Source organism: Euleptes europaea, chromosome 9 (genome assembly GCF_029931775.1).
Source record: "Euleptes europaea isolate rEulEur1 chromosome 9, rEulEur1.hap1, whole genome shotgun sequence".
Classification (NCBI taxonomy): Eukaryota; Metazoa; Chordata; class Lepidosauria; order Squamata; family Sphaerodactylidae; genus Euleptes; species Euleptes europaea.
In genome coordinates this window covers 82,816,634-82,843,059 of record NC_079320.1, presented here as the reverse complement: position 1 = coordinate 82,843,059, position 26,426 = coordinate 82,816,634, and the positions used below count along the sequence as shown (strand labels likewise).

Here is a 26,426-nt window from a genome sequence, read left to right as displayed (position 1 = left end):
TTTCCTCCTGTTTTTTTATCGTTTTTCTGACTTGTCTTCCAAGCACTTTGAGGGGAGAGTACCTAGAGTACCCAGTAAAACTGGAGTCTTGTCTTATTGGGGGCCACTTCGAGAGATCACAGTGAAAGCCATTACACTTCCATTTTTATTTGTAATGACTTCTGAAACACAGAAGCATGCAGAATAAAAGCCAGGATTATACCTTCAAGAAGAGCCAGAGTGGTATAGTGGTTAACAGCGATGGACTCTAATCTGGAGAACTGGGTTCGATTCCCCCCTCCTCCACATGAAGCCTGCTGGGTGACCTTGGGCCAGTCACAGTTCTTTCAGAACTCTCTCAGCGCACACGGAGGCAGGCGATGGCAAACCACCTCCGAACGTCTCTTGCCTTGAAAACCCTACAGTGTCAGTGTACGTCAGCTGTGACTGGACGGCACTTTCCACCACGTACCTTCAAGAAAGATCAGAGAATGGGGATTAAGGGGCAACATGACAAGGACTTTATGAATTCCAAAGGACTGATACCATCCTGCCTGCAAGTAAAGAGCTTCATTTCAAGCCCTGCTTTAAGAGCATCCCTTCCCCAGTGAACCTAAGGTTGGGTGGTAGTGTCAGGCCTGCTCTTTGCAGAGACTGCCAGACGGAGACTGTTTTGGTTTCACCAGGTGCTGTTCAAGGTCAAATTCCTATTCTGCTTCTAACTCCTGTGGGAACGGTCCTCTTAGGGAGGGGGGTTGCCATGACTGCCAATGCTATCTTGATATGCTCTACGCTCTTTCATATAGGCCTTTTACCGTGCCTCTAGTTCTCATTTGTGCCAACTTACCTGTTCGCTCTGTAAGCCTGTAAGTTTTCTAATAAATCAACTCTCTTTTGGACTACTCGTCTGTGGATGTTGTTTATGGAATTACTACGGGGACAAGTGCTTACATTTTGGCACGAATCCCTCTCTTCCTTTTGACTGATTGAACTCCCTGGCTAGAGCCCTGGAGGGATCGCCGGGACCTCGGATGGGAGCAGGGGATGTGCTCTCCGAGTGAGTCGCCCCTGGCTAAAGCCCCGGAGGGTTCGCCTGGGCCCCGGGTGGGAGCAGGGAAAGTGCTCCCCGGGTAGAGTGTTCCTGGCTGGAGCCCTGGAGGGTTCGTCTGGACACTGGTATCTTCCATTGGGAACTGCGGATGTGTTCCCTGATGACCCCGCTCTGCTGCGTGACATTCTTGCTGAGGCGCTGCGAACTGACGTGGAGATCAATCGCCTAGTTGGACTTGTCCGAGCCCAGTGGCGTCGCCTTGCTGAAACGACCCCCTGGACGACCCATGGTGCAGATCTAAGTGCCCAGCACGACCTCCAGACACTGGACAGTTTGTTGGAGGAAGTTTGGCTGGCGCAGTAGGATTTGGCAACGTTAACCCGTTTGCTAACAGGATTAACGCTATGCGAGTCGACGTCAGTCCCGATCCGTCCGGTGTGCGGATCTCCCATGGCGGGAATGCGGGAGGAGGAGGTCCCGATCTCTACCGTTCCTGATCCTACCTTGTGCCAGAAGGAGGCACAGGATGTGGCGGCCCGGACGGCTGTACAGTTTGTGGGACTGCCACGGTGGCCGAAATTGCTAAACGGTTAGCCCCTGAGTTTGGGGCAGATGCAGCTGCTCTAGCAGTTCAGGTTCAACCGTTGTTGGACCACAGTGCTTCTGAACTTCTACTGCTGGAGCAAGAGGCCCTCCCGATCGTTACGACAATGATGGCTGTTTGGCTCGAAGCCGACCAAGCCCTCGCCGATCGGAAACGTGCTGAGGAGCAGTTACTGGCCGCTGATGCAGCTGCAGCTCAGGTGCTGGCTGATCGGGACCAAATGGAGGAGCAATGTTTGGCCGGAGCGGTCGCCGCTCGAGGCAGCACAACGGCAGCAGCAGACGGACGCCCCAAAGATGACATGGGCTTGGGCTTTTTCCCCTCGTTCTTACCGACCTATGGCCCGCCTTGAGAGGTGGTGCGCGCACGCCGGCTCGCATACCGCTTGAGTGACTCGGACAAGGAGGATTTGTACCAAGAAGGGTTGCACTGTGCTGCTAACCTCCTAGTCAGCCAAGCCCAATGGACTGGGGGAACCGGAGATAAAATGCATCTTTTACGGTGCCAAAACCGGGACTTGATTGATCGTATGGCCCTTATGCAGGACCAAATGGATCTAATGCGGAAGAATGACCGTTTGCAGCGAGCTCAAACTCTCCAGTTCAACAGGTGCCAGGGCACCCAACTCTGCCGCCTCCGCGGCCACAGGCTCCGCTGCTAAGGCCACCAACTCTACCCCCTCCGAGGCAACCAGTCCAGCCGCCTCCGAGGCAACCGGCCCAGCCGGCTCCAGGGGCACCTGTTCAACTGCCTCTGGGGCAAACCAGTTTTGCCGGTCCCAGGGGCACCAGTTCAACCGCCCCTGGGTCAACCAGTGTTGCCACCCCCAGGGCAACCCCCAGCACCCCCTCTTGTGCAGTGGAAGCAACCCCGGTTAAGGGTGACTTACGATGGCTCAGTTGAGGCTTTGCCCTGTTTTCTACATCAAGTGGACAGTTATATGAGGGAACAGGGGCAACACTTCCCCACAGAGGACAGCCGAGTATGGTTCGTTGCCTCACTATTGATTGGGAAAGCCACCGACTGGATGGTTCTCCAGTTTGACACTCGGGCCCGATCCATACGCTCACTCAATGATTTTATGCGTGCGCTGAGGCAACGTTTTGAGGACCCATTCCTGGGAGAGAAGGCCAAAGCAGCCCTTCAACTCCGACAAGGCTCAGGACCGCTTGTCTCGGTTCCAAAGGGGAGCCTGTCTCGTTTGCGGCGCCATGGGTCACTTTGCTGCAGCCTGTCCGCTTCGACCGGATTGGTTAGTCCCTTCTCGGTCTGATGGGCTGCCCCGGAATCAAGGGCGAACTCAGTGCAGAGGCACCGCGGCCAACCGTAGCACTGCACCGGGACGGAATGTGCCATCAGCGCTTCACATCGGGGATGCATCCAGAGAACCTGCGCCAACGGACCCATCGGGGTCCCGGATTACAAGTGCCCCAGGAGGGGACAACTCGCCTTCTTCGGATGAGGAAAGGGGTTGGGACCCCCCTGCTTTGAACCTGGAATCTCCTTTGGATCTGTCAAAAAATGGGCTGGGTCTGCGGTGAGTGGAGCGACACCGCGGAACCTCGCAGCTGTTCCTGCAAAACTCAAGGCTCCTGTTATGGTGAGTGAGATCGAAGATACTGTGTATGTTGACGTAGTGTTGCAACATTTTAAGAAGGGCCCCCAATTGCAAGTCAAAGCACTAATAGATTCTGGGTGTGCCCGCTCCCTGATCAATGAGGCCACCTTCAAAGCTCTCAAAGTGAAGTCAGAGACTCTGTCAGCTCCCATTCAATTTGCCCAAATGGATGGCAGTGACTTTAAGGGTGGGCCAGTAAATCGCCGCACTCGCGGGGTAGCGATGGGCATTGGCCACCATTGGGAGCAAATAAACTTCACCATAGCCCCTATCAGATACGAAGTGGTGTTGGTAATAAACTGGCTCAAAGGGCACAGCCCATATATTGACTGGGGAGCCAGGACTATAAAGTTCTCTGGTCCCAATTGCGACCTACACCGTCACGAGGTAGCAGTTGTACCTCCGTCAACCTCGGCTTTAGCCTCTGATACCCCTTCTTCCTCTTCATTGCCTGCTGAATATCAGGACTTTGCAGACGTGTTTGATGTACAGGAATGTGATGTACTACCCCCCCCCCCCACCGCAGAACGGACTGTGCTATTGAGGTGGTGGGGGATGGAAAACTGCCTAAGAGTAAAATTTACCCCATGAGCGCTTCCGAACGAACAGTGCTACGTGAATTCTTGGACAAAAACCTGGCTCGGGGTTTCATCCAACCGTCCACCGCCCCTTATTTGGCCCCCGCTTTCTTTGTGCGCAAAAAGACGGGGGACTTACGGTTATGCATCGACTTTCGCAAACTCAATGCAGTCACCCAAACCAATGCCTATCCCATTCCTTTGATCTCAGACATTTTGGGACAGTTAAAGGAGGGGCGCATTTTCACTAAATTGGACTTAGTAGAAGCCTATTATCGAGTCAGGATCCATGAGGGAGACGAACCCATCACAGCCTTTTCCAGTTGCTTTGGTATGTTTGAATTTTTGGTTATGCCTTTTGGATTAAAAGGGGCCCTTGGGGTCTTCATGCAATTCATTAATGAGATCCTACGTGACTTATTATATAAAGGAGTGGTGGTTTACTTAGATGACATTCTTATTTACTCAAAAACCATGGACGAGCACGTCACCTTGGTGAGGGAAGTACTACAACGTCTCAGAGACAATCAGCTCTATGCTAAGGTGTCCAAGTGCGAATTCCACCAACAGCAATTAACTTTTCTGGGCTATATTATTTCACACCAAGGTCTCACCATGGACCCTGAAAAGATCCAAGCTGTAACAAATTGGGAACCACCCTCAACCCGCAAACAGGTTCAGCAATTTCTTGGGTTCGCTAATTTCTACAGAGGGTTCATTCCCAACTTCGCTCAAGTCGCACTTCCCATCACTGACCTCCTTAAGACCAAGGGAAAGGGAAGTACGGCACGTTGCCTTCGGCTAAAGTGAATTGGACCCCCCAGTGCCAAACCGCTTTTGAGACTCTTAAGCAGCTATTTACCTCTGAACCGGTGTTGAAACACCCTGATCCTGAGCAAATGTTCATAGTCCAGGTTGACGCCTCGGACGTAGCAATGGGGGGTGCGCTTCTAACTCCTGTGGGAACGGTCCTCTTAGGGAGGGGGGTTGCCATGACTGCCAATGCTATCTTGATATGCTCTGCGCTCTTTCATATAGGCCTTGTACCGTGTCTCTAGTTCTCATTCGTGCCAACTTACCTGTTCGCTCTGTAAGCCTGTAAGTTTTCTAATAAATCAACTCTCTTTTGGACTACTCGTCTGTGGATGTTTATGGGATTACTACGGGGACAAGTGCTGACAGGTAGCCAGCTATGGGATCTTTCAGTGGTCGTGCCCCATTTGTGGAAGGTTGTCTCCCTGGAGGGTCACCTTGTGCCTGCTTTATTGTGCCTTAGGTGCCAGGTAAAGACAGCTTTATTACCCAGAATTTCAAATGATTTTTCCCCTGGCCTTTTCACTTGTTCTCTTTTTTTCATTAGTTGTATTTAACTTACCCTGTTTTATGGATTTTATGCTGATTTTATTTTGACTTTTTTTTTTACTCCTTTGATGTTCTTACTTTATTCTATGGTGTTTGGGTTTTGTGAGGTAGTGCTGTTGTTTTGTTGTGCTGCCCTGATCAGTTTTCTGAAAAAGCAGCTAAGAAATAATACATAAAAATATATTTATTTAAAACCTGTTTTGTTGTTGGTTTATGTAAAACACCATCTAGGTGCTACAGATCGATGAAATGAAGGTAAAGCTAAGTGCTTTAAAGGCCATCTTTGACCAGCTGATGATGTTTGGAATAGAACCATTCAAAGCAAAAAAAGGTGGCGATTCCCGCAGTGGGAAGGAGGTGGATGAAAAAGGACTGCCTGCGGAGCCAGCAGAGGAGGCTGAAGAAGAAGAAACAGCCACCACCCACAACCTCCTTCAGCTTCTTTCAGGCTTCTTAGACAGCGAGGTAAAAAGCACGTACACCAGCAAACACTCCTGTGGAGGGTGTGAATTTGGAAGGTGGATAAGATGCAGTTTTGGCTTAAATCTTTTTACAGTAGGTTGTGCTGATGGAGGAGAACCTTAAGCAATGGCAACGGTTCTGTCTGACTGCACCTCTGCTGATTAATGGAGCTTTGAAGCGCTCTTTCTGTGTCTGAATGTCGAATGAGTAGAGGGCTGCTGGCACATTTCTTTTGTTGACGTGTTCGGCCTGACCTCCCTCTGGGGCTTGGGATAGGGGAGAAACATGTTTGTGACCCCCAAAGGAGGGCTTGCAACTTAAGTAATGCAGGAGTGTTGAACTCATTTTTTATGAGGGCCGGATATGACACTTGGTCGTGCCAGGCCATGCCTCGCCCGCCCAGATTGAGAGGGGTGGGTGGCTGTCTTGGCTGGCTCATGGGCTAGATAAGAGCTCTCAAGGGGCCAGATCCAGCCTGTGAGCCTTATGTTTGACACCCCTGAGTAACGCTTTGGGAATACAAAGGGCTGGCTGAATACTTAAGAATGTGTGTTTCATTTAAATGTTTAAGGAAAGCAATCTCTTTTGGTTACCTTCTCTCCGTCAAAGAGTTGCTGTGCCCTTAGTCGTTGTGAGTGACCATGGGAGGGGAGCAAGAGAAAGACGGGGGCATTGAACAGACTTTCCCGGGGAAGCTGATTTCTGCCTGCCAACCCTTACATGCTGTGGGGGCAGCCCATGGTAGTGAGACAAGGAATGCAACAGAAGAGAGGCTAACGCGTCATCTTCCATTCCTTAAGCTCCAGCTGTAGTGGGGGGATGGGGGGTACAAAACCCAGAAGAATAAGTGCATTATTCACATTAGATTTCATTTATAGTTTCGATAAACGTGTTCCCTAAGTGATCCCAGTCTTTGGATTGCTGAGACTTGTCCAGTACCATTGCTGAAGTATTGTTGAGTGAAATACTTTATGGGAGACAAATGAAATGCATCATTATTTAGACTTGGAATACATGCCCCTCTGACATAAACTCTTCCCCAGTTTACCGAACTCAGGACCGAGTCTGCCGAAGGCCTGGCCAAGCTGATGTTCTCTGGCCGACTGATTAGTGCCAAACTCCTGTCTCGACTTATTTTGTTGTGGTATAATCCCGTAACTGAAGAAGACACTCACCTCCGGCATTGCTTGGGTGTTTTCTTCCCTTTATTTGCTTATTCAAACAGGTATGGCTCTTGCTTCCTTTCCCTATGTTCCATGTAGTATGGACTATACATACAAAAAACACAGTTCAGCAGCAGAAATATAATTTATTTTTGTTACTTATTAAAGTAGAAAGGCAGCTAATGTTTTATCAGAATGTAAGGCAGCTTACAATGTAAATAATAATAAAATACCACCAAAGACATAAAAACCATTAATTAAAATCAATAATTTAGAACTAATCCAATGCTGTCATAAATAAATCTGTCTTTGGCTGCCTCCTAAAGATGGAGACTAAGGGAGTCAGGCCCATCTCCCCAGGGAGGTTGTTCTATAATTGTGGGGTTGCCCTTGAAAACGCCCTCTCATACCCACCAGAAGAGCTTCTTTAGTCAACGGGACAGGCAAGAGGGCCTCTCCCCTGTGATCTTAATTCTTGGGCAGGAATGTATGGGAGAAGACAGTCCTTCAGATATCCTGGCCCCAAGACATGTGGGGCTTTAAAGGTCAAGACACCAACACCTTGAATTTGGCTTGGAAGCATATTGGAAGCCAATGTAATTGCTGTAGGATTGGGGTCACACAATCCTGGTAACAACCTAGCCCTGACCAACAGTGTAGCCACAGCATTCTGCACTAGCTGCAGCCTCTGAACAATCTTCATGGGTAGCCCCAAGTGGGGTGCATTGCAGTAGTCCAATCTGGATGTAACTAAGGCATTGAGCCAGGAACTGTGGCTAGATAACATTGAGCCAGGAACAGTGCAACTGGTGCAGCTGTGAAAGCTGGATGAACGAACCACATCAGCTGCCTGATTTTTGAAGGTGACCGCTGTGTCGAGCGATGCTCCCAAGCTGCGAACATTACTTCTCACCGGAGTATATCCCCCATCCAAGACGGGGGACCTAGTCTGCCTTTCTACTAACCCAGAGAACCGGTCTTGTCAGGATTAAGTTTCAGCTTGTTCACCCTCATCCTGCCCATTACTGATTCAGAACATCAATAGCACCCTTGGAATTAGGTGGAAAAGAAAGGTAGAGCTGGGTGTCACCTGCATATTGGTGACACCACAGCCCAAACCTCCGATAACCATAGGGCAGGTCTAGAGTCCCCCAGCATCACCTTCTGGGACTCTTCTACCTATATCTTGGCCCTCCTCTTAGGAATTTGCCTCCCCACAACAGCCCTGCACGGTGGATTGGGCTGAGGCAGAGCGACTGGCCCAAAGCCCGCCACCCGCCATCCCCCAGTGAGCAGCATGGCTGAGCCTGGGTTGCCTCAGTCCTAGTCTGGGGCTCTAGTGTTTCCGTTGCAGTTGGTTGCTGCCACATAAAGGTTCTCTTTGAATTTAGCTACATGTAATTCTTTTAAAACGTTTGGAATATTGGCTTTGAAATTGCATTGATCTTGACACCTTTTAATAGACCTGTCACATGTTATATTAACGCTTTGTTTCACAAATCTAAAAAATCTCAGGGCCAATCAAGAATGTTTTGAGGAAGCTTATCTTCCAACATTGCGGATCTTGTTCAATGCTCCTGCATCGTCACCCTTGTCTGAAGTAGATGCAAGTAACGTTTCCGAGCTGTTTGTAGACTTGACGAGACCAAGTGGGCTGAATCAAAGCGCTCAGGCCTCCCAGGATGTCCAGGTATGCTGATGCACATTTCCGGGTTGCTTTCTTGTGTGGAGTTGGGATTGAGCTGCAGTCTCTTGACGGTGGCCAGAGCCACCATTCTGCTCATGGAGCATTCCTGATCTCACTGAAAAGTGTTTGAAGGGAACAGCCAGAAGGCAGTCTGGAAACCTCTGCTCTGCATCAAGAAGAGGACCGCCCCCGCAGTGCTTTGGAGTGCTTGGGGAAAAAGTGGTCCTAGGACATTCCTTGAGGCCACAAATTTATTTGGACTTGTAAAGATGAGCAACAATCTGTGCATCATGTTAACCTGCTTGCATGAAAAGTAGCGTAATCCAATTTTAGCTTTTTGGAGACTGTTGCATAGTCCTGGAATGCATACACCAAAGACAGGCTCCACCAGATTAAGGGCACTTTCACAGGTGCCAAATAATCCACTTTCAAATGCACTTTGCAGCTGGATTTTGTAGTGTGCAACGGCAAAATCCACTTGCAAACGATCATTAAAGTGCATTCAGCATGTGTGAAAGCACCCAGTGCAGTATGTTTAGTGGCATGCAGTGTGGAAAGAGTTAACGTTAGCCACACTGTTTAGCTTTTCACCTGAAGATGAAATGCAGCCTAATATTACAGCGTTGTGGCTTTTCCCCCCAGGGTTTGACGGTGCATGATAACTTAGCCATGAAAATCTGCAATGAAATCTTGGTGGATCCAAGTGCACCAGATGTCCGTATCTATACCAAAGCTTTGAGTTCCTTGGAATTAAATAAAGACTTCTCCAAAGACCTCCTCATTCTACTTGATGAAGTTCTTGAGGTATGTGGAAAATAGATGGTCCTTTTTTTTTTGCTCTCTTTCGAAACACATTTATGTGAAAACATGAATTTGATATTGAGGAGAAATGTGAGCAGCTAGAATGACACTTAAATATTAACCAAAAGGAGAACTTGCATAAACTGTAACTGGAGTGTATAGAATTGCATGTCCCTCTAAAATTTCCCTGAGGTTTGACTTTCTGATATCCCCTTGAATACTTGCCTTTGACTGTTGTCATATCCTGCCTACACATAATTATTTAATTAAAAACATAAGAAAAGCCCTGCTGGATCAGACCAAGGCCCATCAAGTCCAGCAGTGTGTTCACATAGTGGCCAACTAGGTGCCTCTAGGAAGCCCACAAACAAGACTACTGCAGCAGCATTATCCTGTCTGCGTTCCACAGCACCTGTGGAACATAGGCATGCTCCTATGGTCCTGTAACTGGAAATCACTGCATTTTTTGAAGGAAGGGGAAGAGTTGTGAGGTTCTCTTGTAACCATTTTGAGGCAAAAAGCTGGAGGAAAGACAATGTGAAAATAAGGAGGAAAGCTGGAGGAAAGACAATGTGAAACATTGCGCAGCCTTGTTTTGAGAAGTAGGGAGAGAAGATGTGTGAATGAAATCACAGCTGTTTGCGCCAGAAGACACAATGAAGACCTGGGGTGGGAAGTTTAGCAAAGATGTGGGTAGAAGTAGAGGGCAAAAGAATGCCCTCATCGCTGCTGGAAAGGACCTTGTGGTGTATGTTATAGCTTGGCCAGGCAACCCAGAAATCAGACTCTGGCCCTGTGTGCTCATTAGTCGACCCTGAAAATTGTACTTGAGATGGGATGCGATGCATGCTGGAAGAGCCTGTGGCTCTCTGAGCATGTGATCTTCCAGACCCTGTGACATGATAGGTCTGCTTTCTAGTGTACAAAATCAGGAAAGAGCCCTTGGACTCAAGGGCAGCCCACCTGTTCACGTAACAAATGAACTGCTTCAGGGAGGTTTCGTTTTTGGAGAATGCAGTTTGTCAGCTGAGAACCTTTATTTGTATCTTAATTCTAAGAAGCCTGTAGAATTAAGTGACATTTTAGCTTGAGACCACATTTTACAATGTCCAGTCAACTCTGTATATCCAATCTGCTCTAGATCTAATTTTTGGCAACTAATATGGAATAAAGTATTCCCGTTTCGTTGTATTAACATGCAATTAACTAAAACTCCTACAGATGTCTAAGATGGGGGGGGGGAACATGACAGATATGGATGTGTGACTCTTGCAAACTCCTATACAATTAATTTACATTTCTACACATGATTAATATTTCTGTGTCAGGCCGTAAAAGATAAAACATGTCTAAGAATTATTGAAAAAGTGAAGAGCAGGTTAAATCAAGGAAGCCATGCCAGCAGAGAAGTCTCTGAAATAACTACAGAGACTGACTTGTCTCCAGTGACTCAAGACATGCAACAAGAGAGTGACGGAGCTGTGCCTAATCCCATCAATCAGGATGAAGGTAGTGTAGACAATAATCCTTAAAGGTGTGTATGTATGAGAGTCTACTATGAGCCCATCTTCAAAACACATGTCAATTCTAAACAAAAACAGGTTGCTTACCTGTAACTGGTGCCCCAACATGGTGTCTGTGGACACCATGGCTTCAGCTGGTGTCACCAAGTGTTTTTAGAAAGTGGTGGGGTCAGGTGGGCGGGGCCAGCAGGGCTTCTGATTGGCCATTAGGGATCTGATTGGCTGTTCAGATTAAAATGTTGTGTGGGTGACAGCTGCCGCCACAGTGTTTGCTTCATTCTCTCTCTCTCTTTTTCCCCAGTATTTTTTTTAAAATACCCCTCTTGTCCCCTGCACTTGGGCTTCCTCTGTGTGTGTGGCTCCACCTCCTGCAGCAGCCATTTTGTGGTGGGTTCTGCCTCCTGTGGCAGCCATTTTGGAGTTGCGCCCACCACCCTGTGTCAATTCCAAAGGTGCTCACAGGCTGGAATATGTTGGGGACTGTTGCTCTGGAGATGGCTGTCAAATTTTCTTCTGACATCTTAAAAAGCAAAAGAATACCCCCAAACTCCCGGAGTGCTATCCAGGCTAGGTCTGCAGTGAGGACCACGGCAGGAGGAGGGATGGAAGGAACAAGGATGAGACAGTTGGCTCAGGCCGGGCACTGCAAAGGCCACCAGTTTGTCTTTCAGTTTCCAGCTGGCATTTGTGGATGCAGAAGTGCTATTTTTTCCTGACATCAAGTCACAGCTGACTTATGGCGACCCCGCAGGGTTTTCAAACCAAGAGATGTTCAGAGGTGGTTTGCCATTGCCTGCCTCCATGTCATGACCCTGGTATTCCTTGGAGGTCTCCCATCAAAATACTAGCCAGGGCTGATCCTGCTTAGCTTCTGAGATCTGACAAAATCAGGCTAGCCTGGGCCATCCAGGTCAGGGCAGAAGTGCCAGAGAATTAGCAAATCTGTGTCTTTGCAGGGCAGCCTGGGAGGTGAGCTCTGGTTTCAGTTAGTAGCCAGGAGGGCAGCTCGGTTTACGGCTGCCACTGATCTGGGGCTGCTGCCTGCTGGTCCCCTCTGAGGCAGCAGGCCCATGAGCCTTCCATTTTGGAGCCCTGTTGCCAGATGCCCCTTGGACATGGCTGATCCCTCGGTGACCATTCCTGTCTCCTTCACCTCAGAGTTGATTGGAAACCCAGCAGAGAAAGAGGTAACTGTTCAGAGATGCTTGGTTAATTTTCTTCTGAATTATTAAAATAAGTGGTCTTCTGGGTAATACAAAACAGTGACCAAATCTTTCAATTCAATTTTATCTTACCTTTTCAGTATTTGTGGCTTAGCCAAAATAATCCCTGACCTGGATAGCCCCAGGCTAGCCTGGTCTTGTCAGATCTCAGAAGCTAAGCAGGGTCAACCCAGGCTGGTATTTGGATGAGTGACCTCCAAGGAATATCAGGGGCGTGACATGGAGGCAGGCAATGGCAAACCACCTCCAAAGGTCTCTTGCCTTGAAAACTCTACGGGATCGCCAAAAGAAGCTAAAATGATAAAAATGCACTTTCCAGAAAGATTTCTCCTTAGCTTATGAAGGATATTGGAAAACTTTCTTCAAGGGCTCAAGAAGTTCTCTTGCACAAACACCACTGATTTCATTGCACCTGTGCAAGAAAGTCCCACCAACTGCGCTCCAAGATGTAACGGTGGTTCTCCGAAACATATATTTGAGGAAAGGGCCTATCTCGGGGCAAACCTGCCTTCCGTGGCTCAGGCACGAAGCATCCCCGCTTTCGTTATCTTACCTGCATTTGCTGTCTTAAACAGGAAAAGAAAAAATGGCTAAAGCTACTGAAGAGGGAGGGAGCACAACCGCAAAGCTGAGATCAACAAGAAGCAAAGGTACCCACGGAACAGCCCATGTCAATGTTGAAACGTTTGCCTCCTCTTGTCTTTTGTGTAAAGGTTAGACCTGCGAGGTTTTGCCACACCACCAGTTCCTAATACTTTAAAATTTTCTGAAGCAAAGACGCTCTTGGTTCCTGTGCTGAGGGAATCACTCTTTAGTTTCAAACAATTTTCTCTCTGCTCTCTTCCCTGTTGGTGCCACTGATGCCTGAAATTTTGACTTCATTTTAATCTGACACTTGCAGGGATTTTCAGCCCCAGGAACTCCCCTTATCTTTGGATTGATCTTACGTGTTGGTGAACTCAAGAAAGGAAATCAAGATTGAGGACCATTGAGGCCTTTTTTTAAAAACCTTCTTTGCCTAGAACATTAGTCTGCAAGATGGGGTCTCCATGCCTCTCCAAAGCTGCCCTGGAGCATTGGGGGTCTGTAGAGAGGAATGTGAGACCTAACAAGCAAGAGATCTGCAGAAATCCTGCTCTTATATTAGTGGAGCAAGCACTGTTAATGTAGCAAAAGCTGACATAGGGAAGGGGTTTCCTGCCCATTCCTGCTTTTGCTGCATCCCACACTCCTCTTGAGAATAGCTCTTCAGATGACTGCATTAGGAAAGGGAAGACAGCCAATTCTGGAACTGGGTGAATATCTGAATTTCTTATATCACACCACCGAGTCACTGCATTTTGTATATGGGAGGCTTTTTGCTGCTGTCAAGTTCACTGTGTAAAAGTTCTGTAAATGGGGTCTCTCCCCTCCATTTCTCTCCTCCTGGACCTATTTGTCCCTTTCCTGTGAGTCCTCTTAAGAAACGCAACCCATATATAAAACGCTGTTGACTACCCTAGGCTCTCGGAATAGGAAGGGATGCAAATCTTAATAATGTATTATTATTATGTCCCAAATGTTGGGATATGCATATTTACATTTTGGACATTAAATTTTGTGAATTTGAGAAGGTTTCAGCATTAATTTCAATATTTGGGTGCAAAAGTTACTCTGTTTGAAGGGAAGTACTTTACCATTTTACCAGCTTCTGCTCCTTGGAGACCTGTTAGTTTGGGCCCCAGATCTACCAGTCACTGATAGATGGATCTGACCTTTTGGCTCTTCTGCCTTTAGTGATGATGGAAGGGTAATGTTAGAGTTGGGGTGGGCTCGTTGAATAAGCTCTAACTCTGTAACGCCTGTTACAAAAGAGGCAACCAAAACACCAGTGGGATGGTGGAGTCTGTAATTTAGTGGAGCCTTAAAGGGGCAAAAAAACTCTCATTTGCAATCTTTAGATGTGAGAAAAGCAACAGTAGAAGCAAAGTCTGTCCCCAGAAGAAGAAACTGTAGAACTGCAAGGTCTGAAAGTGAAAGGTAAATATATTTTTATGGCTAATATTCATACTTCAAATCTGTCTTTTGACTAGACAAACTATCTTAACTCTCCTACTTCCCTATAAATAGAACACCTATGTCTGTGTGTGAGTATTGTGACAATAAATGCACAAGTATGCCGACAGCAAAATTGTTCTGTGTATACGGCAAATGTCTTATTCCAATGGTTTTTGTAGCTCTTGGCTTTTTTCGAAACCCTCTGCTGTTTTCCTTTGTTTCTGATAAAAGGTACAAGCTAGACAAGTCCCCTGCCCAGTTCCTCCAGTTTCTCATTAGTACAAGTTAAAGGAATGTCTGGTTTTTTATGACCTGTTTCAGTGCTTCAGACATGGCACTGGGGTGATGGAGCATCTCTCAGTGATCAGATGAGGTGTCTGAAATGCTGCAGAGGGATTGGGTGCAGATCTCTGATTGCCATTGGTTGAGCTGCTCTGGTCCTTGCTGGGAGATGGAAGCATGAGAAGGCATGTCAAGGGTATGGGGGTGCTTAGCAAAGATGGGTGGGAAGAGAATGGCCTAGATGAAAGAAAAGAAGGTCAGCGGGAGGAGTCTGCAAAAAGGTGAAAAAAGAGAACCCAGAGGCACCCTGGACTTGGAAGCGTTGAGCCACAGAGGGGAAGCCCAGAGTTCCTGGCAGTCTAAAATAACCAGCAAAGTCTTTAGTTGCAGCTTCTATTTTAAAACCATTGAATGGGACTAATTTGCATTTGTGACTTCTAGATGTCTTTCTTTAGTAGGGAAGGCAGTGAGCAGCCCATCCTGCCGGCAAATCCAAGATTATCTCGCCGAGCAAAAACAACAGCTCTGGAAAAAACCCGAAGGAATCTGTCAAAGCTTCTGGACCAAGAATCAGCTGAATGACAAGTGGACAAACGGTTGCTGTGAATCCACTTTTTAATGTCTGTGTAAACAAATGACCAAACAAAAAGTGTAGTAACTAATGTTCAAAATGGACCAGCAGAACCAGAATACAAAATGTGTACAAAGTATGACATGGTTTAAACTAGGATAGCTTATTTCCTGTATTTGAAAAATGTGTTCTTGTGTGGCTTTTTTTTTTTTAGAGTATAACACAGATGTTTATGAAAACAGACTAGCCAGGTTATACTTTAAATGCAGCTGAATTCCAACTGATGGTGCAGGTGGAAACACTTTGTCCTATTTGTATAAAATAAAATGTGTGGCATGAAATTCCCTTTTGATTCTGAATTAATGGCTGGTTGGGTCACATGTACAGTGAGAAACAGAACTATAAACTAGTCCTATCATTTTGGTAGAATCCAATGGACACAATTCCAGCATCCTCTTCTTCTTTCTTTTCTTATCCCAAACTTGTAGTGGACGTTTGTGAGAGGTATTTGGTGTATATGTTGGCGAAGAAAGTGCCTGCAAGAAATGTCAGGGTGGTGGATGGGTGTGCAACAACTTGGCCTTATGTAGCCTTCACACCCTTTCTCATTGCTTTCAGCGGCTGTGTGTGTGTGAGGGCATAACTCTGTGCCATGAGAGCTACTAAGCTGAAATGGGTCAAAAATTAGAGCTGAAGTCTCTAGTGAGCCCAGTGCTGCAGACCCAGAGTAGGGGCTGTCCAGGCCTCTGTAGGATTTAACACTCCAGGCATACATTTTTCCAGTCAGTCTGTATCTGGCACAGCTGGGTCTTTCTGCCGTACGTGACACATCAGAATTGTCTGCCCTCCAAATTGGCATGTCCCAGTGATTCATGCAGAAACACAGCAGGTACTTCTGCATTCAAAAACCACTTTTTTGAATTTTTGAAAACACACTTTAAGGGTAAAGTGTGCATACACTTTTAGCTCAGGGAAGCAAACGTGCTTTTGCTATTAGGAGTTTGTGAAATAGTCTATTGTCTGTTGCTGCTTTCAGTTTTTTTCTGGTGCAATATTAGACCATCTTGGATCTTAAATGACAAGAGTAGGTGCAATAGCGGAACAGGTCTACACCCTGAATAATAAAAGTATATCCGAGAGATTATTTTGCAGCCTATGAAATGTGTGTGTGTGTGCACCATCCAGTCACAGCTGATTTATGGCGATCCCCATAGGTTTTCAAGGCAAGAGATGTTTGAAGGTGATTTGCCATTGCCTGCCTCTGTCTTAGTCTCCTCAGCATTATTAGTAAACTGCATGCCAAGCACCTTCATGACAAATTTACCAACTGGCTAGATCAAGAGGACATTGTTGACGAACAAGCAGGCTTTAGAGAGGGCAGGTCTACTTTAGATCACTGCCTGATTTTACAACATTTAATCGAAAAATACACTTTTTAGGGTCCAACAGCTTTGTATGCAGCCTTTATAGACCTTAAAACAGCATTTGACTATTTCTAGAAACAGACTCTGGGAAAAGTTAGAATGCTCCTCTATAGATCGAAGGCTTCTATACTTGATCCATACTCTGTATGATAACACCACCCTTCAGGTCAGATGCAGCAGACAAGGGCATCTTTCAAGACTTGTAAACACCTACAAAGGAGTGAAGCAAGGCTGCATTCTGGCTCCTAAGCTGTTTAATTACTACATCAACAATTTAGTTAGCAACTTAAAAGACCCTGCTTTACACCTTCCAAAGCTAGCCCATCGTGATATCTCTGTCTTAGTCTATGCTGATGACGGTCCTGCTTTCCAGGACCCCGGTGGGCCTTAAAGGAGCCATGCAGAGGCTATCTCAATATTGTTCTGTTGAACTAGATGTTAATTTCTCAAAGACAAAAGTTATGGCCTTTGGCAAGCACCCTAAAATACGAACATGGAGCATTGATGGCCACAAAATAGACCAGGTACTCAAGTTTAAATACTTAGGAGTAATCTTACAAGCCTCTGGTTCTAGAAAAGCTCACAGCGATTACACAGCACAGAAAGGGCAAAAATCTGCCTTAGACATCATTAAATTTTTAAGAACGAAGGGAGGGCATTATTTTCCAGCCACTCTTAAGCTTTACCAAGCAAAAACACTGGCACGACTGACATATGGGACTTTACTTGGGCCACCTTCAACTACTTTTGTCCCACTAGAGCGGGTTCAATCTAAATTCTTGAGAGGAGCCCTCCATTTACCTCATTGTGTATCAAATGCTATTGCTAGACTGGTGGCAGGACTGGCGAGGGTGGAGGCAAGGGTCTGTAAAAAGGTAAAGGTCCCCTGTGCAAGCACCGGGTCATTCCTGACCCATGGGGTGATGTCACATCCTGAAGTTTACCAGGCAGACTGCCTTCCCCAGTCGTCTTCCCTTTACACCCAGCAAGCTGGGTACTAATTTTACCGACCTCGTAAGGATGGAAGGCTGAGTCAACCTTGAGCCGGCTACCTGAAACCAACTTCCGTTGGGACCGAACTCAATCATGAGCAGAGCTTGGACTGCAGTACTGCAGCTTACCACTCTGTGCCACGGAGCTCTTGGGTCTGTACTGCTTCCATTATTCTTTGGCTTAAATTAAATCTTAACCCTCAAGGACTACTACCCCTGCTTCTACAGGATAAGTTCCAGTCAACATGGCTAAAGACAGTCCTTAATAAAATGGCCTGCCTGGGCCTTTCTCCACCTACCCTGTTAGTCATGGGTGTAGACCGAGCATCAAGTTTCTTGAAGCAAAGGGTGGAAGACATTGAACACCAGACAAACCTTGGAAAATCACTTTTCCTAGTACCTGATAAGTCTAGATACTTAGTCTCACCTGCGGCTTATTTTTCTCATCTTGAGCCTATTAATTATAGGAAGGCCTTTACCCTTGCAAGATGCCAGGCCCTACCATAGGCTGTTTTAGATGGGAAATATACGAAGATCCCTAGATCAGAGAGGTTTTGTCTGTGTGGGACAGGGGACATTGAAACCATCAAACATGCACTGATATGTTGCCCATTCTACCACAAAGTTAGATCAAAGCTTATTCCCCCCCTACTTGGTAAATTCCCTGAAGAGTCAGCTGAGCTTTTGGCAAAAAAGCTCCTATTAGAAGATGCTCAGCTTACGCTCCAAACTGTCCTTGGATTTTTCTTAAGGCAGCCTTTTTTGTTTGGAGAGATCTCGCCTCTGCAGGACTCTTGTTCTCTGTTGTATGAGATCCCTTTTATCAACAGGATTGTTTGTGGAAGTATTAAAAAGATGTGGGAGGGTACAAGATATGACGCAGGCCCTCTGGTGCTGGGGGGTACGAACTGAGTACCTTGAGCCAAGCAAGGCACATGTGCTACATCTTGTCTCCTTAGGGTTGCCAGGTCTCCCCTCCTCCAGCAGGAGGTTTTTGGGGCAAAGGTGAGACAAAGATCATGTGCATGGCTGCACCAACACAATTGCGTCACTTCCGGTTTACACCCGGAAGTGCTGCATCTCAAGGGGCCTTTCACCACTCAAACTGGGAGTTTGAGTGGTAAAACTGGGAGTTTGGGTGGTAAAAGTTTCAGTTTGAACTGGGAGTTTGAGTGGTAAAAGGCCCCTTGCAATGCGGTGCTTCCGGGTGTAACCCAGAAGTAATGTGGCATGGCGGGCAGGCGCGCATGTACGTGTTGCTTGCCGACCCTCAGCTGGTCAGCAGGCAGCCAGGTGGATTGGTGCGGGTTTGCCCGTCACCACCTGGCACCCCTATCTCTTCTAATCTCCAGGCAGTTAGGCCAAGAAGGCATTCATGTCCTTCAGTTACCTACACAAGGATGTTCCACAATGGTGCATTTTTTTAAAGTGGATTTTGGAAATGCTCTTTATCTGGCACAACTGGATCTTCCTGCCTTACCTGATGCATCAGATTTACCTGACTAATTTGTTTGAATTCTTGGCTGTAGAATCTGTATTTCTAAAATAGAGTGAGGGCGAGTTAGTTTTCTAACTTAAAATTCTCTTCTAAAATGTGTGTAAATTATATGGCTGAGATCAGGTGATCTCAATTCCCCTTTCATTGTTAACCATTTAAACATCTGTATTCAAGAAAGTCAGTAGGTAGTTTACAACCATTTTAATCTGAGCTTGATACAAATTTTCACCCCCACCACCAAACACTTAGCAAAAATGTTGATAAAGGGAAGGCTTGTTAAATGACAGTCTTTTAAGAATTGGTTTCCTCTACAATCAATGGCCTTTTTAGAACTAAAAAAGAACATTTTATAGAATAAATGAAAATAACAGTTTAAAAGTATACCATATGTTCTGATAATTATAATTACCTGTAAGATTTTATAAATCCTTTGCATTTTTATACAGCGTTGCACCAAGGTAAACTATCTATTGAATTTATGAATAACTCTTACACATCACATTACATAAATATATTAACATCTGTGCACAAAATAAAACTGGAGAATATATCTATATATAATAAGCAGTAGGATAGAAAAATGACAACATACTGTTAAAAAGACAGTATCCAATTTTTCTATGACCTATACTGAAATTGTTTTTGCTTATACATGCAAAGAGGTACAGTGAATGGAATAATGTTCATGGTTTATTATGAAGCCAAAAACCCCGGAAAGTCATTTAATGATAGAAAATGCTTATTCAGCAGGGGGGGATGAACCATGTACAAAACAATAGTGCAAGAAGAAATGCAAACTACTTGTTCTCATCGTTGAGCTTTTAATTAAAAACTGTACAGCGGCCCTGTGGTGCTGTTGTAAAACTTCGCTTCCACGCCATGGGTGGATTTAAGGCACATCATTCTCTTCAAAGGTTGCTTGCTTATCTCTATGTCAAATGGGTCCCAGTTCTCAGTTTTACAATTGTAGAAACTGGTTGGAGCAAGGGGGAAAGGAGTTAAAAGCATTTTTTAAGATTTTCAATCCAAAGTAAACACATTAACCTGCCTTGTTACATTGTCAAGAACGTGGGTTTCTATTGGCTCACCCAAGAGCTGGCTTTGGGGGATCAGAGTCCTGTTTGGGCTGCGCTACGTGGGCGTGCACAGGCCCTTCTTGGTCGCTACTGTTAAGATTTTATTTGCTGATCACGAATGAAGGTTTCAAAAGTGGTTAGGATTCAGTGATGTGTGTGAGCCAAAAAGTGTTTTTATGCCTGAACAAGACCCACTGCTACACCTGGCTGGTTTTGGCAGCAGATACTTATTTGGAACTACTGAAATGGTTGTTAGTATCAGGTATAAAATATGGCGCACAAGCACATTTTCAGAAAAATAATATGCAAAAGTAGAGCAGAAAATTTCTTGCATAAGCAGAAAACAGCTCGGCGTATACATTATATGACTTAGTACAATGGACAAGCTGGAGTTTTTTTTATGCTTCTGCAAGGACTCTAGTGCAAATGGTAATCTGGAGAATCCAGCCCAAGAGGATGTAGTGGTTTGGTTGTCTACATGAGCATATTGCAAACAACTAAGCACTAAGTTGGAACAACCTGAATTTTTGTTGAGCCCGAAACGTGTCTGTCTACCTCCTTTTCTGCACTCGTTGCTGGAATACCCTTCCTGTGATTCATAAGAACTAAAGGCTGACTTTTTAATGTAGCTTTCTGTTATACCTAGAACTATACTCGTGTCACTTAATGGCCTCTGAGATTCTCAAATCTGCTGTAAACTTCACAACTGGCTCAGGCAGACTTCAGCCTGCTGCTAACGTACATGCTGTCACCTAGCAGTGAAGATTAGAACACATTATAAAGGTGACAAGATTGTTTTGCTATTAGATGATCCAATACTGTGGGGCCGGAAGTGTTAAGACCTCTAAAGAGCCTGTCTTGTCAACCGCCCCTCTTATTTTCATGCGATGCCATATTTTGCTAGGGTAGGGAAGGTAACCACAAGGTGCTCCTTTTCGCTCGGAGGAAGGAGGACGTCTTCAGCTCGGGTTATTTTCAGACCAATGTTCAGGGAGGCCGGAACAAAAAAGATCCTCCTTCCTCTTAAGCGCCATCTTGTTTCCTGCCTTTGACAGGGAGAGCAGCTTTTTCAGTGCTCTACCGCAATTAGATCTTAGGAAACTATTTTTCTAGTAGCCTTCTTTGTGTTTTTTCTGTTTTGTGTGCTACCCTTATCTGTGTCCTGGTCTGTGTCCTGGTCTCCCCCTTTTGTGCTTGTTGTGGCTCCTTCGCCTCAAGCTTAGACTAAGCTTTAACAGAACAACTTTCCCGCCAAAACAAGATGGTGGAGGGTCGACCCGATGAGTACATCTCGTCTGAGGATTTAGATCCCGGCTTGGTGATTGCAGCTAATAGGAGCCAAGACGAACCCTTAGTCAGCCGTTAAGCCAGACAAGGACTCTAAAAGGAAGAAAAAGGGTGACTCCAACTTCGCAGGAGCCAGCAGCTCCAAGAAACGCGGTGCAGCTGATAGCCAGGCACCGGGGAAAAGTAGCGTGGCTTCTAGCCTCCCGGAAGCGCCGAGAACTTAGACCAAAAGTGGCGCGGCTCCTAGTCCTCCTCAAGCGCCCAGGGCTTCTCCTCCCGCAGGGGTGGAATTGCCCACCTTCCAACTTGCCCCGTTGCTTCCCAGCCAGGTTTCCCCGCTCCTCAGAATGCAGTCAAAGGGGGCTCCGATCGTCACCGACGGTAATGTACCCAGCCGCGCGATCGCACAGGTGGAGGGGGGGCTGGCCTCTTTAAGATCGGAGCTAGTCGAACTAGTCAGGAGCATTTTTGTGGAGGGTCTGCAGGCTCTGAATGTTCCCTCCCCAGCACCTTCCGTTCAGGGCGGCTATAACGAGCAAGGCATTAGACAGCAGCCCACGGAGGGAACCTCCAGACAGGAACCCTTGGAAGAAAGAGACCTTATGCGGGGCTGCGGTACACAGCGCTGGCCAACCAAGGCAGCCCAGAAGGCTCCCCCCCCAGGCGTTCCAATATCAGTATATCCCCTGACTCGTCTGAGGGTGAGGGGAGAGGGGAGGGGGAATTCTCCTCTGACGATGAGCCCCCACATGTGAGGAAAAACAAATGAGACTCTTTCCTCAGGAGGATTTTCAGAACCTCCTGACTAAGGCACTGGCAGACTTGGACTTATCAGAGGAACCTGATGCCCAAACAACAGAAAAGCTGAGGGGCTCTAAGGAGTTCTTCCACAGACACTCCACCCCATCTAAGACCATCCCAGTGCCTGACTATTTTTCCACCCTAATAAAGGCTGAATGGGAAAAACCCCTCGCAAATAAACAATTCCATGCAAGTACTAAAAAGTTTTACTCTCTAGCCCCCTCTACCACTCAGTTGCTTCAGATTCCCCCAGTGGAGGCCCCAGTTACTGCTCTCCACTCTCTGGATCTAGTCTCCAGGGATGGCATGGGTTCTAATAAGGGATCCGCTGGATAGAAAGACGGAATTTGCTATTTAAAAGGCACATGAGGCTTCATCTTTGGCTGTCAGCACTTCGATTACATCGGCACTCATGTCCAGAGCCGCCATAGTTTGGATGCGCAAGCTGAATCAGTTCATCCCAGATGACAACAAGAAGGCCCTTGAGGGTGTTTCGAGGGTTTGGAGTCACCTTTCTTGCAGATTCCACCCTAGACACCTTATCCTTTTCAGCACAAGCTATCGCCACCCAATCAGCAGCCAGATGGGCCTTGTGGCTACGTCCCTGGCAGGCAGATCCTTGCTCTAAGGCGGAATTGATGACCTTTCCTTATCAAGGGGGTAAGCTGTTCGGAGACCAGCTAGACTCTATCCTAGTGGAAATGAAAGACAAAAAGAAGGCCCTTCCTAGGAGTGTTCGTCGGGAGCACAAAAGTTATGCTTCCCATTCCTTTCGTTCCTTCCACACACTATCCAGGTTCTGGAGTGACCAGAGAAGGGAACAATGGAATATGCCTAGAGGTTCCTTTCGCAGGGGAGGACGATTCTCCAGGGCTCGATATTCCCAACCAAATACTGATTGGCAGAGCTTCAATTCCCGCCAAAATAAACAGTGACACCATTTTGCCACCCGTCAGGGGATGCCTGAGCCTGTTCGCCAACCAATGGGTGGCTGCTCATGCAGATCATTGGGCGACTCAAATAGTCAACCACGATTATCTGATCGAATTTGCTCACACTCCCCCGGAGCGTTTCATCCCTTCCCCTCGCCCCCTCTCAGGGGACAAACTTCTTCGCATAGCAACTGCAGTGCAGCATCTACTAGAGATTCAGGCCATCGAAAAAGTCGAACCATCAGAATGCTTCTCTGGCGTGTACTCAGTGTTTTTCACAGTCCCCAAGAGAAATAGGGACTGGTGCACCATTCTGGATCTCAAATTCATCAACAAGTTTGTCATACAAAGGCGATTCAGGATGGAGACACTGAGGTCCATTACCAAGGCCCTTAGGCCAGATGTCTTTCTCACGTCGGTAGTTCTTACAGAGACATACCTACATATTTCTATCCATCCCAGCCACAGGAAATTTCTGAGGTTTATCTTTCAGGAGCGGCACTACTAGTTCGGAGCACTATCTTTTGGCCTCTCAGCCCCCAGGTCTTTACGAAGGTACTGGTGACCCTAGTGGTGATGGCGTGAAGACAGGGAGTCCAGGTACATCCATACCTGGATGACATCCTTATCTGTGCCCCGACCAGGAACCAGAGCCGGTCATATACTTTGATCCTCATGCAGATTCTGGAGTCCCACAGCTTTATAATCAGGACAAGAGCCACCTGGAACCATCTCAGAGGCTGATACACCTGGGGGTCCTGATAGACACCACCACGAACATCCTCTTTCTGCCTCAGGACAAGGTGTCCAACATCTCGAATTTAGCCAAGAAGATTGCAAGATCCACCACAGCCAGGCTCATGACCTTAGCCAAACTTCAGGGTCTCATGATCTCTTGTATCCCGGCGGTCCCGTGGGCCAGATTCCATGTGAGACCCCTTCAGTGGTTCCTTCTTCTCCAACAGGACATCGCTCGGAAAGGGAACTGGGTCTTACTCCTCCACAAGGGGTCCAAGTTAGGCCTTCAATGGTGGACAGTTCAAGACAATCTTTCCAGGGGCCTCGTCTTCCTACACGAGCCCCCAACTCAGCTATTCATGGATGCCAGCCTGTCGGGCTGGGGGGGGCTACCTTCCAGGGTCAGCCAGCCCAGGGTACCTGGAACTCTTTAGAAAGACAGCAGAGCATCAATTTCCTGGAAATAAGAGCTATCCTACAGGCCCTCCTCCACTTCAGCCCTCAGCTGGAGGGGAAACATCTCCTCATAAGGACCAACATGGCCGCAAAGGCCCGACAACATGGCCGCAGAGGCCCATGTGAACAAACGGCGGTTCCCGGTCCTTGAACCTTCATCACCAGGCGGCACTAGTTCTAGATTGGGCAGAGAAGCATCTGGCCTCGATAGCAGCAGAGCACATTCAAGGGACCTTGAATGTGCAAGCAGACTGTCTAAGCTGGAAACATCTGGACAAGGCAAAATGGCAGCTCAACCCGGAGGTCTTCCGCCAGTTATCTCAGAAGTTCGGAACTCCTCTCATGGACCTGTTTGCGTCCAACCAGAATCGCTAGCTTCCAAGATTCTTTTCCCAATACAGACAACAGGAAGTGGAAGATACAGATGAGCTACTGGCCACCAGGTCTGATGTATGCATTCCCTCCTCTGCCCCTGATCCCATGAGTCCTGCGGCGCATCAGACACCTGAAGGCTACTGTTCTCCTTGTGGCTCCAGACTGGCCAAGAAGACCATGGTACCCTCATCTGCACGAGATGTCCTTCAGACCTCCTTGGTGGCTACTGGTCAGACACGACCTCCTCATCCAGGGACCCGTATGCCATCCGGATCCAGAATGGTACCAGTTGACCATATGGTCATTGACAGTATGGTCATTGAGAGGCAAAGGCTTTTAGAACTAGGGTACGACTCAGATATGGCCAGCGCTATTCTGGCCTCGCAGCGTCCTTCCACGCATCGCATTTACAACGTTACCTGGAAGGCCTTTGACTCTTGGTGCGACAAGAAATGCGACAACCCACTCAAACCTAGGGTGAGGGATATCTTGGCCTTCCTCCAGGATGGTAGGAAGTTGGGCCTCAAATCTGCGACCATGCAAAAGCAATTGGCGGCCATTGCTACCCTAGTCCCTAGGGTTGCAGGTTACCCTCTTTCCAGACACTCTCATATCAAGGCCTTCCTCAGATGGGTACACTCTACTTCCCCAGCAGTGATCCATCGATTCCCCACTTGGAAGCTTCATACTGTCCTTACAGCCCTTACCAGGGCACCCTTCGAGCCGCTGCGCACTGTTGACCTTAAATGGCTCAGATTGAAGGCTTTATTTTTGACTGCCATAACCTCTGCTCAAAGGGTATCAGAATTGGGAGCCTTGTCTATCAGGCCCGGTCTGTGTGAGTTCCACAAGGATGAAGTGGTTTTATGGCCAGATCCTACGTTTATACCGAAGATCAACACCCGTTTCCATCAAGAGCAGGAGATTGCTCTACCTACCTTCTTTCCAGATCCCAGCCGGCCTCGAGAGAAAGCATGGCATTCTTTAGACCTGAGAAGAGCCTTACGGATTTATATCAGACATACTCAGCCCATCAGAAAATCTGATTCTCTATTTATTACCCTCACAGCTCCTAACAAGGGTAATCCTATATCTAGGGCTTCCATTAGCTGCAACATCAAGCGATGTATAGTCCACGCTTACAAGTCTAGCAGTATTCTGGTGCCATCTGGCATTACAGCCCACTCCCTTAGGAGTGCAGTTACCTCAGCGGCACTTAAACACCGTGCCTCAGTCGAGGAAATATGTAAGGCGGCAACCTGGTCATCGGTATCTACTTTTGTTTGCCATTACAAGGTTGACCTCCTTTCTTCGGCAGATGCTACCTTTGATAGAAGGGTGCTGCAGAGTGTAGCAGATATATAGCAGAAAGAGCCTTGGCTACTTACCGTGAAGGCTTCTGCTCAGAGGGACGAAGGGCATCTTCATTATGGGTGTTTCCTTTTCCTCTTATCTCGGGAGGCAGGAACCAAATATTTAAATTTTTCTGACCTCTGAGGGTAAACGCCCCCTTGTGATCAGTTAAAGACTTTCCGAGCCTTATATATTTAAGATAGACTGAAGAAACATGTTAGTTATAATTCTATACAAGAAATAAGTTCCTAATAAACACTAACGATGAACCTTTAGGATAACTATAAGTCATGAACCAACAAACAGCGTTTAACTTGAATTGAATGTCAACTGGAAGTTAGATGTAACCATGATTACCTGTAATTTTATTTTATTTGTTTTATTTATATTTTACTGACGTCTGGGCGGGCAAGATGCCCTTCGTCCCTCTGAGCAGAAGAAGCCTTCACGGTAAGTAGCCAAGGCTCTTTCTCGCTCAGAGGGAGAAGGGCATCTTCATTATGGGACATACAAGAGCTGTCCCCCGCCCTTGGGAGGGTTAGACATCCTGAAG

At 46.9% G+C, this 26,426-nt stretch overlaps 1 protein-coding gene across 1 annotated transcript in view; it reads left to right on the top strand.

The window, feature by feature from the left end:
* Nucleotides 1-14,958, top strand: part of NCAPG (non-SMC condensin I complex subunit G) — a 39,713-nt gene extending 24,755 nt beyond the window's left edge. The window contains exons 14-21 of the mRNA XM_056855348.1: nucleotides 5,424-5,657; nucleotides 6,698-6,879; nucleotides 8,333-8,507; nucleotides 9,147-9,308; nucleotides 10,634-10,814; nucleotides 12,627-12,701; nucleotides 13,992-14,070; nucleotides 14,829-14,958. Coding sequence (XP_056711326.1) covers nucleotides 5,424-5,657; nucleotides 6,698-6,879; nucleotides 8,333-8,507; nucleotides 9,147-9,308; nucleotides 10,634-10,814; nucleotides 12,627-12,701; nucleotides 13,992-14,070; nucleotides 14,829-14,952 — 1,212 coding nt within the window. The 3' untranslated portion in view covers nucleotides 14,953-14,958. The remainder of the gene's footprint in view (nucleotides 1-5,423; nucleotides 5,658-6,697; nucleotides 6,880-8,332; nucleotides 8,508-9,146; nucleotides 9,309-10,633; nucleotides 10,815-12,626; nucleotides 12,702-13,991; nucleotides 14,071-14,828) is intronic.
* The last annotated feature ends 11,468 nt before the right edge of the window (nucleotides 14,959-26,426 follow it).